The 13,302-nt window shown below is 48.3% G+C and overlaps 1 protein-coding gene across 10 annotated transcripts in view; it reads right to left on the bottom strand.

Annotated features, from left to right (window-relative positions):
• Nmdar2 (glutamate ionotropic receptor NMDA type subunit 2) overlaps window positions 1-13,302 on the bottom strand; it is a 31,424-nt gene that overhangs the window by 4,316 nt on the left and 13,806 nt on the right. For 9 of the 10 annotated variants that reach the window (XM_089264780.1, XM_018107397.3, XM_089264781.1 and 6 more), the window contains exons 3-10: window positions 3,821-4,592; window positions 3,604-3,754; window positions 2,763-3,356; window positions 2,300-2,589; window positions 2,073-2,225; window positions 1,854-2,005; window positions 1,131-1,638; window positions 967-1,071 (exon numbers count right to left, since the gene is read on the bottom strand). In XM_089264780.1, the coding sequence (XP_089120906.1) occupies window positions 967-1,071; window positions 1,131-1,638; window positions 1,854-2,005; window positions 2,073-2,225; window positions 2,300-2,589; window positions 2,763-3,356; window positions 3,604-3,754; window positions 3,821-4,592 (2,725 nt within the window). The remainder of the gene's footprint in view (window positions 1-966; window positions 1,072-1,130; window positions 1,639-1,853; window positions 2,006-2,072; window positions 2,226-2,299; window positions 2,590-2,762; window positions 3,357-3,603; window positions 3,755-3,820; window positions 4,593-13,302) is intronic. The other variant, XM_030387069.2, reaches the window with a different exon arrangement.

The raw sequence follows: 13,302 nt of genomic DNA, 5'->3' as shown, positions 1-13,302 counted from the left end.
CCACAAGCCAGAGGAACAAACCCAAAGCGTTCGCCCTAATGCGGGAGGAAGTTTCGACAAATTGGCCGATTAGCCGGCATAACATCAGAGATCTATCTACCTAGCAGAGTTCTTTATAAGCAGCTACGCTGCTCGCTTTGGTCGGAACACCGATTGCCCTCACTCAGCTGCCCAAGGTCTTCTAGGCTTCGTTAGATGGCTAATAATGTTCTGCAGATGGCTCTATCATGACCCCAACTGGACTCCTAGCCAATTTGGCTGAAGTTGACTGCCATCGATTAAGTGCAACTTCCTGTTGCCGGCCAATTCTAACATTTGCTAATCCGAAGTACATGCCAAATGTTGTTTAAAGCCAGCTGTAAGCCGTGCTTACACATTTCTGGCGAATGCCCGCGTCACAATAAAACTTTTGTCGCAACTAAACGGATTTGCATGGTTGATGAATTTTTGTGGCTCTGATACAGCTGGCAGCGTGGCTTTTCCCATGGAAGCGAGCGAAGCCAGCATCGATTTCGCAACAACATGAAAAGGAACTTTTTCGATTTGATTTGCTAATCTCGTCGGTTTTAGTCGCTGACCTGGCTACATGCGAAAGGGGTGGGGGTGGGGGTGGGGGTGTGGTGTAGAGGGAGCTGTAAATGATATGCAAATGTGTGTGCCGGATCTACTTCAGCTGGGACCAGGGCTGGCTGACCGTCTGACTGCCCCCGGAAGCAGTAGATAAGTTAATTTAATAAAGTAATTTCCATACATTTTTACTGGAAGTGGGAGCGGAAGATGCCGGAGACAACAGCAACAGCACCGAACTCTGTTATTCTAATCAATTGCTTAATTGAATTGCTGACTCAACGGACTAAGCACTCCCCCTCTCTCTCGCCTCCTCTCTCTCCCTCGCTAGCATACACACAACACTGAGGGACACAGGGTTAGCAGCATGCGGGAGCTTCACTGTAATAAAAAACTTACCACCTGTATAGATCTTGTGCGCTGGCAGCCAAGCTGAGGTTTCCCAGCAGGGGCGGACGTTCCTTCAGATGGTGATGGTTGAGCAGATCCGACGACGAGGCTAGCCTAAAATGGTTTTCAGTGTCAGCTAGGTCAGGGCATTCACCAGAGGGTTTGGGGCTCACCTTAACTGCGGCGCTTTGATGCCGTGCTTGTCCATGACCTTTTCCAGCTGGCGCACGCGAAGGCGGGACATGTCCAGCTCGTGCTTGACCTTCCACAGGTGCGTGTCGCAAATGGGATCGTTGCAGCGATGCTTTTTTAGGATCTCTGTTGCCTCGTAAACGGCTCCGCGGAAGGTGAGTGACTTGCCCATGGATAGCGAGATGAGGGCACAGCAATGACCGCCATCCTTTTTGGCCAAACGTTTGCGTATGTACTTGAAATAGACGTGCTCGAGCAGCAGCAGCAGCGCGGCCAGTAGAATGCCAGCCATTAGCAGCAAGAAGGCGGACAAGAACTGCTCGAGTGCCAGCGGATCGGAGGACTTGTGCTCCTGCTTGCCCGGCCGACAGGTGCCTGTCATCCAGTAGCGACGCAAACGCTCCAAGTCTCCATTGGCCCGGAATTCCAGCAGCCGTTTATTGAACATCTGTACGTACTTGGAATTGCGGCTAAAAGCTAAGCCATAGCCTGCAGAGGGATAAACAGAGAGAAGGAGAGCGTGAGCAAGGCAAGACAATGTAAGGAGCGAATAGGGCATGGAAGGAAAACATAAACGGAAGGCAGCGCGATTAAGAAGATATATTGGATAGGATCAAACACAAACAAGGATGAATAAGCAATCCAGTAATACAAACAAAGTGACAGGGATAGGGAAAGGGAAAGGGAAAGGGAATCACACTCACCTGTCATTGCGTACCAGCTACCCACAGTCATTAGGCGACAGTCCTCATCCTGGGCAACCAAGTAATCCAGCACGGTGCCATCGTAGATGAACGAGTCCAGGTTGCCATTGAGTACGGCGGCGACGCCATCGGCCACACTCGTCTTATTGTACCTGTCAAACGAGTCGCAGTGGGGATCATGAGAAGGTGCATCAAAGAACCCCAAGAGACGGTACTCACTGCTTCATGTAGTAGTGCATGTCCTTAAAGTACTTGTGTATGGTAGAGTCCGTGTGGCTGTAGGGTATGGTGCCGAACTTGAACGAAGGCTTGTGCGAGTACGGATGCACCAAGCGGCTGTCGTTGAGTCCACTGAACTCATGGAACTCCTCTCTGCAAACGGAAGCGAGAGAAGCAAATTGAGTGCGGGCTGGACTAGAGCAGGCTACCCTAGAGGAGTAACCAACCTGGTTATCATGAAGGCCGCCAGGTTGGCAGTGTAGATGGCAAGGAAGACAACAGCGAACAGAGCCCAGACATTGGTCATGAAGCGCGAGGTGAAGCCGCGCGGCGAGTCCACGTGGACGGCGGCCTGGAAGAGCACCGCCCAGACTAGCCAGTACGTGCGGAACAGCGAGAACCGATAGGGCGTGACGTTCGTGTTTTGTAGGTAGAGCTTCATGTCGTAGCCGCTGGGCGACAGCCACTCGAACAGGAAAATCATAAATGTGGCTGCTTGAATGGCGACGATACCCACCTGTTGGATTCAGTAGAGGAGTGGAGGAATGGGATGGGGGGGTAGCAGGTACGTCCGAAGCCAAGGCGTAGCAGGAGATAGCGACAGCGAGAGAGAAAGAGAGCGCATAAAGTAGTCTTGAGTAAGGACTTACCGGAGCATAGAGTCAGACTGTGTTCTCTTGGTAGACTTACCAGCATCCAGGAGGCCGTGTCGAAGGGCTCCAGAAAGGCCGTAGGCGATATGATGCCCGTTCGTTTGGCCACAACAATGGCAATGCCAGTTTCCATGAACGGCTCACTGAAATCGACAACTGCTTCGCGCTCGGTGTTGATCATGAGAGATGTGAGTACCATGTCCGTCTTGCGGTTAACCAAGTCGGCAATCAAACCATTCCATTTACCATTCTCAAGTGTACCCCATTTACCATCTTCAACCCGTACCAGCTCGTAGGTGAAGCCCAATTCTTCGGCAAACTTTTCGAGTAGATCAATGCAAAAGCCGCTGCAGCATTGATAGAAGGACTCGTTGCGGTGTGCTTGACCCACATCGATGTCGGCGGCCATTTCATGGTCGGCCGCCACACGGCACAGCACACCGCGGTCCATCAAGCATTTGCCGCTGACTGGATCGGCGGGTGACAGATTGATATAGGGTGCCTCCTCGAGGAATGTGATCTTTAAATGGAATTTCTCGGGCACACCTTGCGGCGGAGCGTGCGAGTTACCTGGCCAAGCGATGTCCCGAATATCGAGCTTCTGCGTCTCCCACGACTTCCACACACCGATCTGTGCGTGCGTGGATCATTCACCCAGCCCCCACCCAAAAAAAAAAAAAAAAAAACCAAAACGAAATCGATTTGCAATTGCACAAAAAGCGTTCCGAGTGAGTTGGATAATAGGATTGTGGATGGATGTGAATTGTACAGTGAGTGCGTTAGAGAGAAAGAGAGAAACAATTCGGAAAGTCAAGTCATTCAAGTGTGAAGTTCACTAAGCTGGAGGTGAGGGCTCATGCGGGATGCGTCTCACTTACCTCCTCCCAGACGAGATTCTTATTGTTGGCGCTGGGCCGCAGGTTCATGATCTTGAGCTCGGCAGATTTGAGATCGCCGTCGGCAGTGAACTCAATGTTTGGCTTGTTCAGATCGCCCTCGATGGACACGTTGCGCAAGTACTTGAAAAAGCTGAGCAAGAACATTGAGCACGAGGGGGTTTAGCTGAGGGCTGGGGCTTGGGGGACAGATACTCACATTTCGCCGTTGTCCCAGCGGCCGCGACCCTCGTCCTCGCAGGAGAGCGACTGTGTGGTCAGGCGGCGGTCGCGGTTCGCTGGATCTGTTAGGTACGCCTCGACGCCATAGCTATAAATCTTGATGGCATTGGATATCTCGTTCATTAGCGCGGCGCTGCTCGTGTCGAAGTGGACGCCCAGCATGCCGACGGGAAATTGGGAGTGCGCGTCCTTCTTCTCAATCACCGACTGGCTAACTACCCACACGTAGTTCTCGCCGGTCAGCTTCATCTCCTCGGCGGCTCGCAGTATGGTGATTGCCTCCGTCTGGGTTGCGTAGAGCAGCATGACGCGCGCCTCGCTGTTCACCAGCTCCATTAGATCGCTTGTTCGCGTCACCACAATCGAATTGAGAATCGTGAACTTGAAGTGCTCCTGCATCTCGGCCACGCGCTCGCGCACCGCCTGCACAAAGTCGTCGTGGCCGGCGATCTGCGAGGTGACCACTGAGAACTGATGCCACTTGTACCGCTCCAGTATGCTCAACATGGCCGCGCTCTGATGCTCGATGCTCGGCGCCAGCTGCAGCTGCAGCGTCGACTGCGAGGCTCGCCGCTCCAGTCCCGAGTTGTCCGCATTCCACGAGATCACGGGTATGCCCAGGTAGCCGGCCAGCTGCAGAAAATACTGCGCCGAGGCGGTGCTGTGGCCGAACTGCTCGTTGTTCATCATGTACAGAATGGCCGAGACATTGACGCGCAGAAACTCCTTGCACAGTGTGCTCAAAATGGCTGCAAAGAGCAAGAGGCAAAGCATGAGTCTAGGGTAATCAGAGCGTTGAGCCTCGGCCTAGTTAGAGGAGCCTTAGTAATCCCACTGACAACTAGCCAGCCTACCTAGCCTAATGCATTAGCTGAGAGATCTGCCCCGTGTAACTCAGTTTCAGCTGTGGTCCTTCGATTCGCGTCGTGCGAAAGATAATCAAAGGACTCTACGCCAGTAGCCCTGGATATGATATCGACAGCCGGGACATTGGCATGTTTAAGCATACGTTAATTAGAGTGACAGCCAGGTTGAGGGAGAGAAAGAGAGGGAGAGGGGGGGGGGGGGGTGTCTATCTCATTTAGCCTCATACCATGGACTGCGTGTCCGTCGACAATGTGTGGAACGCCCTCGCAGGGCGAACTGCTCTCATTCTGTGCGTGTCCTGTTTGCAGATATGTACGCCAATTAATTACAGATTATCCAGCGCCTGAGCGCCGCTTACGTGCCTAGCTTTATTAGGTTATCAAGTGTCGCTCGAGGTGGGGAGCTGTGGCGGTCTGCGGCCGAGGTGTTCAACGTCGCTCAATTGGTGGTGAGCCCCGCGGCCCCGAACGCGATGCGGGGCTGGTCTGGTGGCTGCTGCTCATAATGCGCACCTGCTAGAGATGTTCTTTGCATTTTTATCCGGCCTAATTATGGGACATGTGAGCGCCGGTCGCGCCTGCCTTTGCCGCGGCCTCAGCCGTAGAGCCGGCCGGCCTAGCGCGCTAATTGACACATTTAGAGGTAAGCGTCGCCGAAGAGCTGTCAAACGATTCGGAAAGTGATTTTAAATGAAATCATTTTGCACCTACAACAAATTGAGTGGATGATTGATGGCCCGGGCTTATGCACCTGGGCAGGCTCTGGCCGACCGGCCAGCCGACTGGGCACTATTCTGTATCTCTCGTACACTCGAGTAGGCGGCTTATATCCCCTGTTTAAGGGCTTTTCGCAAAGTATCCAAGGGTCTTTAGCTATCTCATTAGCAATCGCAAAGTTTGTTAACTTTTGATGCTGCAAATGAAAACTTCGAATTAAAGCTAAAGCCAGTGGCTCGCCTAACCACTGAGCGCCTCTCGCCTGAGAGGAGCAGCGTTCAAAATGATGAACATTATTAATTCAAGCTCGATACAAAAACAGTGGGTCGAGGGCATCAAATTGGGATTGGCTCTGGATTGGATTGGTTTTCAATTCTGGTGCGAACAGCTAGCTGGCCAATGAGTTGGAATGAAGCGATATTTTTCATTATGCAGGGCAGAGCCATTGTAATTAATTCATATTTATTCCCCAACGTCCAAGGGAAAGGGATGTTTATCCAATCAACAGCAACAGCAACAGCAGCAGCAACAGCAACATCAATGGCAACAGTAAACAGCAACAGATACGGCTTCAATGAAATTGATTTGAAAGGCTTCGAGCAGCTCATTTTGCAATATTGAGCGGCGGAGGTGCGAGCCAGCAGAGGCTGTGGGGCGAGGGCTGAGTGGTTGAGGGGCGGGCATTGGCGCAGGATGCCAGGGAATTCGCAGGATGCGTTGCTTAGTTTGTAAAACAATGACCAGCGATAATTTAGAAAGTTTTGCGCATGGAAGACACGAAAAAAGCCCCAGGCGACAGGCGACAGGCGAATGTGAATGACATGTCAAAGTTGAAACTTGAAAGTTGAGTGAGCCGACACTTGAACAAACATAACTTGGCCAAAAATGACAGAGCCAGCACAAGAGGGGGAGAGTAAGACGGAGAATGAGTGGGAGAAGCATGAGTGTGTGTCGAAAGTTTTGCTGAGCGTGAATCGAGGGAGAGTGAGAGAGAGAGAGAGAGAGAGAGAGAGAGAGAGGGAGAGGGAGATGGCGGAGAGAGAGGTTAGTCTGGAGGGGTCTGTGCTGGCATCTGTGAAGGAGCACAGCCAGAGATGGGAGGGGAAGCGCTGCTTAATGCCACGAGGAGCAGGCAGAGGAGCAGGCGCTGCATTATGCTAGATTCTATTTAGGTCTGTTTAGGGGTCTATTGAAGGGACCCTGGAGAGGTGTGTGATGGGATCAGTGCTGACATTTGTGGGATTTCTGTGCAGGAGGAGGAGGTGCAGAGGGAGGTCCGATGAGGCGGAGGTGTTTGCGGTGGGCAGGGATCGGTGTGTCAGGGTCGAGAGGTACCTCGCAATGCCAAAATCTGGAAATCTCATCAAAAAGTTTAATTAACTTTTTCATCACTTTATTTCTGCTATTTGCATTTGAGCGCCGAAAAGGAGGTGCTGCTAATTTTATCAACAGTTTTTCCCCCACATGCATTCAATTACCAGCCCGCAGATAGATCGATAGATGTCTAGCTGTCTGGCTGTATGGATGGCTAGATAGATAGGCTCACATACACACGCACACAGAGAACCATTCAGTTTGATGGATGAATGGGACCTAAGCCAGGATGAAAGCGATAGCGACAGCGTGAAAGAGAGAAAGAGCAACAGAAAGAGAGAAAGAGAGAGAGAGAGAGAGAGAGAGAGGCTGGACAACTCACTGATTAAGTCGACAATAGAAAATCGTTTAATAAAATTATGCCTGGCAGCCACCACAAGGACTTAAAGGCTTAAAGGCTTAAGGCTAGGGCGGGCACGATACGCTAAATTTCTAGTCAAATTCTTGGCACGCCCCCGGCCCATGCTGGCCCCCCTCTTGCTGGTCAATCAAATTTACAGTCGGCGAAATTCAGTTTGGCCTTAAATGAATTTTGATTTAATTAGCAGTCGAAAAATTGTTTGATTTTTTACATTATACGCCCAGCTCTACCCCACGCCACGCCTAGCCACGCCCCACGCCCCACCACCATCACCCGCCCAGCCTCTTGCCGTGCACACAAGTCACTCGCGCCTGGCTGTCCATTAAAAACTTTAATTGTATGTATTAAACATTTTTAATTGCTTTTGAAATGGTTGTTGGCGCTCCTGTCTCTCGGTTTCCTTTTTCCTATTTCCTTTTCCTTTATATATACGTAAATGTATGTGCATGTGCATATAGATATACATGTACATATATATATATACCCTGCCAATGGGGTCAAAGGGGTGTAATCAAATTGTGAACAAGTTTGTTCAAGCTCCTTCCCTATGCCTCCGCGGGTGTCTATTTGGCCTTGTAGGAGCTCAGAGCTGTGATGAAATAGAGGAATGATAATTTATGCATTCTGCTTATGGTACAAGATCTTCGCTTGCGTAAAGTGATTTTTAATATATACATAAGTCGTTTACAGAGTGGTATATATCTTATATATATATGTATATCTATACGGAGTAGGGAGCGAACCATTCTGCCATTGAGAATCCGCAAGGGTCAGCCTTTCTCTATCTCACTATCTGGGTCCCTCTCCCTATGCATTATAAGAGCTACAGTCTTGATTCATTATAAATGCAGACTTTTTTAGAGCAAGCACGACTCAACTTTGTTAGTGATTTGATTCAAGTCTATTGATGGGATACCCTATCTCAGAGTTCGTTCTCTTTCCTACACGCGTACAGGGTGTTTGCTAGTCACCCACTCTCTGCAGCGTCACATCGCTGGCTCTGTTTGTGCTTTATGTTTCCCATTTCCCGTTTTCCGTTTCCATTTTATGCTTCTGTTGAGGTAAAAAAAAAAAAAAAAAACTATAGCCTAGTTATAGAGGCAGCAGAAAAAAATATTTTATTTTTTTTACAACTTTTTCATAATATGGCATGAAAAATGAACTTTGAGAAACAGCAAAGCAATTAAGTCTACAACTTGGCCGATTATGCTTAGCCAAATGTTTGCTGTTTGTTGTCAATTTGAATAAAGTTAGGCAACAGGGCTCAAAGTACAGTCTGTGATTTAATTAAAATACGCCGGAACATTCCATAGTATTTTCTCGTGCTCCATAAAATAGTTGAGTTTCATAAAAGAGACAGAAGGCCAGCTATGGATTCAATCTCTAATGAACCTCAGCAGTTGCTTGACTTTAAATATTGATTCGTTTTGCTTTGAAGCGTCGTAGAAGGTGCGAGTGCAGCTGAACATTCTATATAGGTTCTATATGGGCCTAGGTAGACAATTTATTGAACGAGGGTACGGCCAGAAAGGAATCGGGGCTGCAGCATATCAGCCTATCAGAGTAAAAACGCGAACATATTTTAAGTAAAAGTGTTAAAATTGAAACTGAATTTCAAACTGAAATTGAAATTCAAAAGTTCGCCTCTTTTATCACGCACACACACACACACGCATACACACACACTTAGAGCAAGTGAGGGTTTTACGCAACGTCTCCTTTTGACAGCGCTGGCAACGCCAATAATTCATTCAGTGGTTCCACTGTAGCCACAATCAGCGACATGCTGCCGCAGCCACTCGAGCTGCTTGCCACGTTCGCCGTTCCCCGTTTCCCGTTCCCTGTTTCCCGTTTCCCTTTTTGAACTGTCACAGCGACAATAAGTAGGTAGTGAGAATCGCATAGAACGCACGCCGAGCTGGTAGTCAAAACAGCCGAGAACTGCTTTTCTCTACTCAAAAGACGGCATGGCGTAGAGTCGCGTAGTACCGAAGGCGAGGGAGGGGCGGGCCGGGAGGGTGTCGACTCATTTATGTACGCATAATAATGCGTAAATTGAATTTTGACACCGTGCTGCTACAATTTTTGGCTAACAGCCAGCCAGGCAAGCGCCACCTTCGCTTCCACCTCCGCCTCCACCTCCACCTCCCCCTGCAGCTACCAGCCCCATCGCGGCCTCAGCAGCTGGCAGGCATCCAGTGCTGCCGTCAAGCAGTGGCACTCATCCAGTTACTCGCGCTTGTCAGCCACCGAAAGCCACCGAAAGCCACCGAAGGCAGCGAGGCACACGGCGGAGAGCAAAAGCTAAGAAAACTTTTTCTGGTTTACATTTTAAACCTGAAAACAATTTCTAAATTGGTTCGCAATTTGAGCAATGGTTTTCCCTTTCATAAAGGAATTCAGCCGAAATTTAGGAATGTGCCCGACTGACTGTTTCATGGTTCCACGAATTGGAAGACAAGTGTTCAATTCATCGGAAATCGAATCAGCATTTTAGCACGCTTGACCAACAAGCTAATGATAAAGTGCAGACCAAGAAGAGGTAGTGAAATACAGAGAGACAGAGAAAGGGATAGAGATACATTAATAAAGTTATTAATACACGGCGAGAGAGTGAGAGAGAGAGAGACAGTAGAAGTGAGATAGAAAGACAGATTGAGAGCGACGATGCAATATGAAGTGCAACTCATATTGCCTTTTAGAATTATAGACAGAAGTAATACAGGAACAGGAGAGAACGAGAGAGAGAGAGAGAGAGAGAGAGAGAGAGAGAGAGAGCGAAAGTGAGACAATCTTGTTTCACCTGTTAATCAAGTTTACAATTTTTAACTCCAATCGAATTATGGCTTTCATTAGACATAATTAAGCTGAGCAGAGTTTTTGTGAGAAGCGCCGAGAGAGGGACCACACACAGAGACACAGAGAACCGAGCATTGGCATTTCCTGTCTGCCCTCACTGGTGTGTGCTTTAATTAGCTTAAGATTTGAAATTTCAAATTGAATTACGGCTCAAATCAGAAACCATTAAGCTTACATGTGGGTTTTTTTCCCTGCTCGCAGTCTGAGTAGAGGCGTTGACAACCCATTGAAGCATACATAACACACACATACTTGAGGTAAGGGCGTGTGTGTGGGTGTGTGTGGCTGAGAAGTCTGTCAACTTATTACAGCATCCATTAATTTCATTTGAGCATCATTCAATTGCCTTCATTTTTATCGCAAGTTATCAAGAGTTTGGGCACATACACACATGTGTGTGTGTGTGTGTGTGTGTGTGCACGTGTGTGTGCTTGGCAAAGTTTTTGCATTAAGCAACATATTTGGCAGGCTGACGCGGAAACGGAAACACAGTGAGCTGACAGCAGCTCCAAGTGAGTGTCAAAGACAGAGACAGAGGCAGCGATAGAGGCAGGAACAGAGGCAGGGGACGGGGATAGAGAGAGGAGCACAGCCACAGCAACAGCCACAGCCACAGCCAGAGGCACCTAGCTCAATACAATTTGGTATTCATGTTGGTTCATAGACAAGCGCACACACACACACACACACACACACACACACACACACACACACACACACACACACACACACACACACACACACACACACACACACACACACACACACACACACACACACACACACACACACACACACACACACACTTACACAGCGCTGCTGTTAAAATATGCTTGAAAAGCCTGTAGCGACATCAAAAAAGGTTCACAATAAAATGTTTAATACCCTGTAGCCACTGAAGTGGCACAGGCCGGGTATATAAGCTTCAGCGGGCGGTAGGTGTGGCCGAGCTCTACAGGGCGACATATATAGTATTTATTGTAGTGGGTAACAGCGTCCTGTCTCTCGGTTTAGCTATAGTCGTGCTGTCTGTTTGTCCGTCCGTCCGTCTGTTTCCGTGAATCGATTGTTCTCGGAATCTGTGAGAGCTAGAACTTTCAGCTATTTGCAGGTGCCTTTGTGGCATGCATTAACTCCTTCGTTTCCATGAAATCGAAATTAATATGCGACCTCGGATGCTTTAGCTTCCCCCGAGGCATATGCATAGCTGCCGGCTCGGCCAGGGTGTGTCGCAGTCGGGCGCAGCCCACTCTACCAACTACTCCCATTCGTTAAACACCCATTAATGCTAAGCGAACGTGAACAATGTCGAAGGACAATGCGCGAAGGACGCGGACTGAACGAGCTAGTGTCAAGCGCCATGAAACACAATTAGTCAAGTGTGCACGAGTGAAGAGTGCAGATTGAAGAGTGTTCAGTGTGTGTGTGTGTGTGTGTGTGTGTGTGTGAGTGTGTGTGTGGGGTGAGTGTCTCTGATTGCACTTGAAATGCTAAAAATTGGAATTGGAATATACCACGCACTTCTCTCACATGCGGCTACAGTAAATCTATCTCTATCTCTCTCACTGTCTCACTCTCTCGCTCTCTTCCTATGGGTACAATCATAAGAATGCAATGATTTTGCATAGCAGTTCTTACACATGCACGCACGCACAATTAATCAATACTATGATAATTCCACTCCATTACACACACACACACACATAATTGCACACACACACACACGCATAAGCATACATATACGACTTTTCGCGCTTTTGGCTTCTGGCAAGCTCATGAATGTAATCTAAGCGCACACACGTAGCTGTAAAACAAATACACACACACGCACATAGACATAAGCACGCACGCACACGCATACACATGGGCGTGGTATGCAAAGAAGAGCGAAAAAAAATGTAGAAGGAAAATTAGAGCCAAACTATGGTTGAGGTTTTGGTTCGTATAAACTTGGCGCATATATAGATTTTATAGCTGTTTTGTTGACGTCACATGGTCAGCTGTAATACACACACACACACGCACACATATACACATAGACACGAGCTGGCAACGACAATGACAACGAGCTCACGAGAGGACGTTGACGTGATGTTGCTTTGCTGCGAATGCTGCTGACGACGCCCCACTTTTGCCATATCCCATTCCGTGGCCCACACACACACACACACACACACACCCGCCCTGTTGGCACCCTTTGGCACACGCCCTGCTGCTGCTCGTGGGTGTCTGCTGGCAGCATCTTATCGAATATCAAAGTGTTGTTAGGATGATTTTGATTTTGGGATTTTTGGCTCGTTTTATTTTGCCTTCTGTTGATTTTCGCCTTGGCTGTTGTCAGAGGAGCTTTACACGTGAGAAATGTTTAGCTGACATACAAGTCCCATACATTACACACACACAGCGACACCTATACAAATGCACTTTTAATGTGTTTACCTAAGCTGCAAGTTGAGTTTGTTGCTCCAAATTCGAGCCAAGACAAAAAGGAAAAGAATTTCTAAAAAGATTTTCGGACTTTCCTTCATTTCTGCTTCTTAGTTCTGTTCGACTTTGGGCCAGAGCGAAAATGCAGTTGGCCAAGCTGAAGATATTGAAAACTTCTGTCTTTACTCGCTCCACAATGTATTCCTAGAATCGAGAGTAAGTTCTCCACTCAGTCAGTCAGTCAATCACTCAATCAGTCAGCCAAGTCCAGCAAAGATCTGTGTGTCAACAAGTCAGTTAGTCAGTCTAGCTAATTAGTCAATCAGTCAGACAATCTTTCAGATAATCAATAAATCTTAAATTCAATCAAAGAATTGGGTGTAAAGTCAATCAATCACTCTAAAAGTTACTTACATAGGGAATCAGTCAATAACTGGGACAGTCGGTAAGGATATTAGTTAGCCTATACGTCAATTGATCAATCCTTATCAAATGACGAGAATTGCGAGTCAACTCAATTCAAGAGTCGGTCATCCTGGTAATCAGCCCATGGAGAATTATTCCATCAAGCAATCACTGAGTTAGTCAATCCAGCGAATAGGTTCAGATAGACACGCCTTCACTCAATTACGCCCTACAGCCGCATGTAAATAGCGCTCATCCTCAGAGTCTCTTGGAGCAGCTGGAGAATGATTTAACGGCTGTGCAGCTGTGGCGAGAATGGCAAATGGTTGATGTCAAAGCACTTAGAAATAATGTAAATCGCGTGTGATCCAGGCTAGCCGCAGCTACTTACTGGGCTTTAACCGACTAGGGCTCGGTCTCGGCCTCGGTTTCGGCTTTGGTCTCGGTTCT

The sequence above is a fragment of the Drosophila navojoa genome, chromosome X, assembly GCF_054131105.1.
Source record: "Drosophila navojoa isolate 15081-1374.11 chromosome X, UAZ_NAV_1.0, whole genome shotgun sequence".
In the NCBI taxonomy this organism is placed as follows: domain Eukaryota; kingdom Metazoa; phylum Arthropoda; class Insecta; order Diptera; family Drosophilidae; genus Drosophila; species Drosophila navojoa.
Note: the sequence above shows the minus strand (reverse complement) of the source record. Positions and strands in the feature narration are given on the sequence as shown.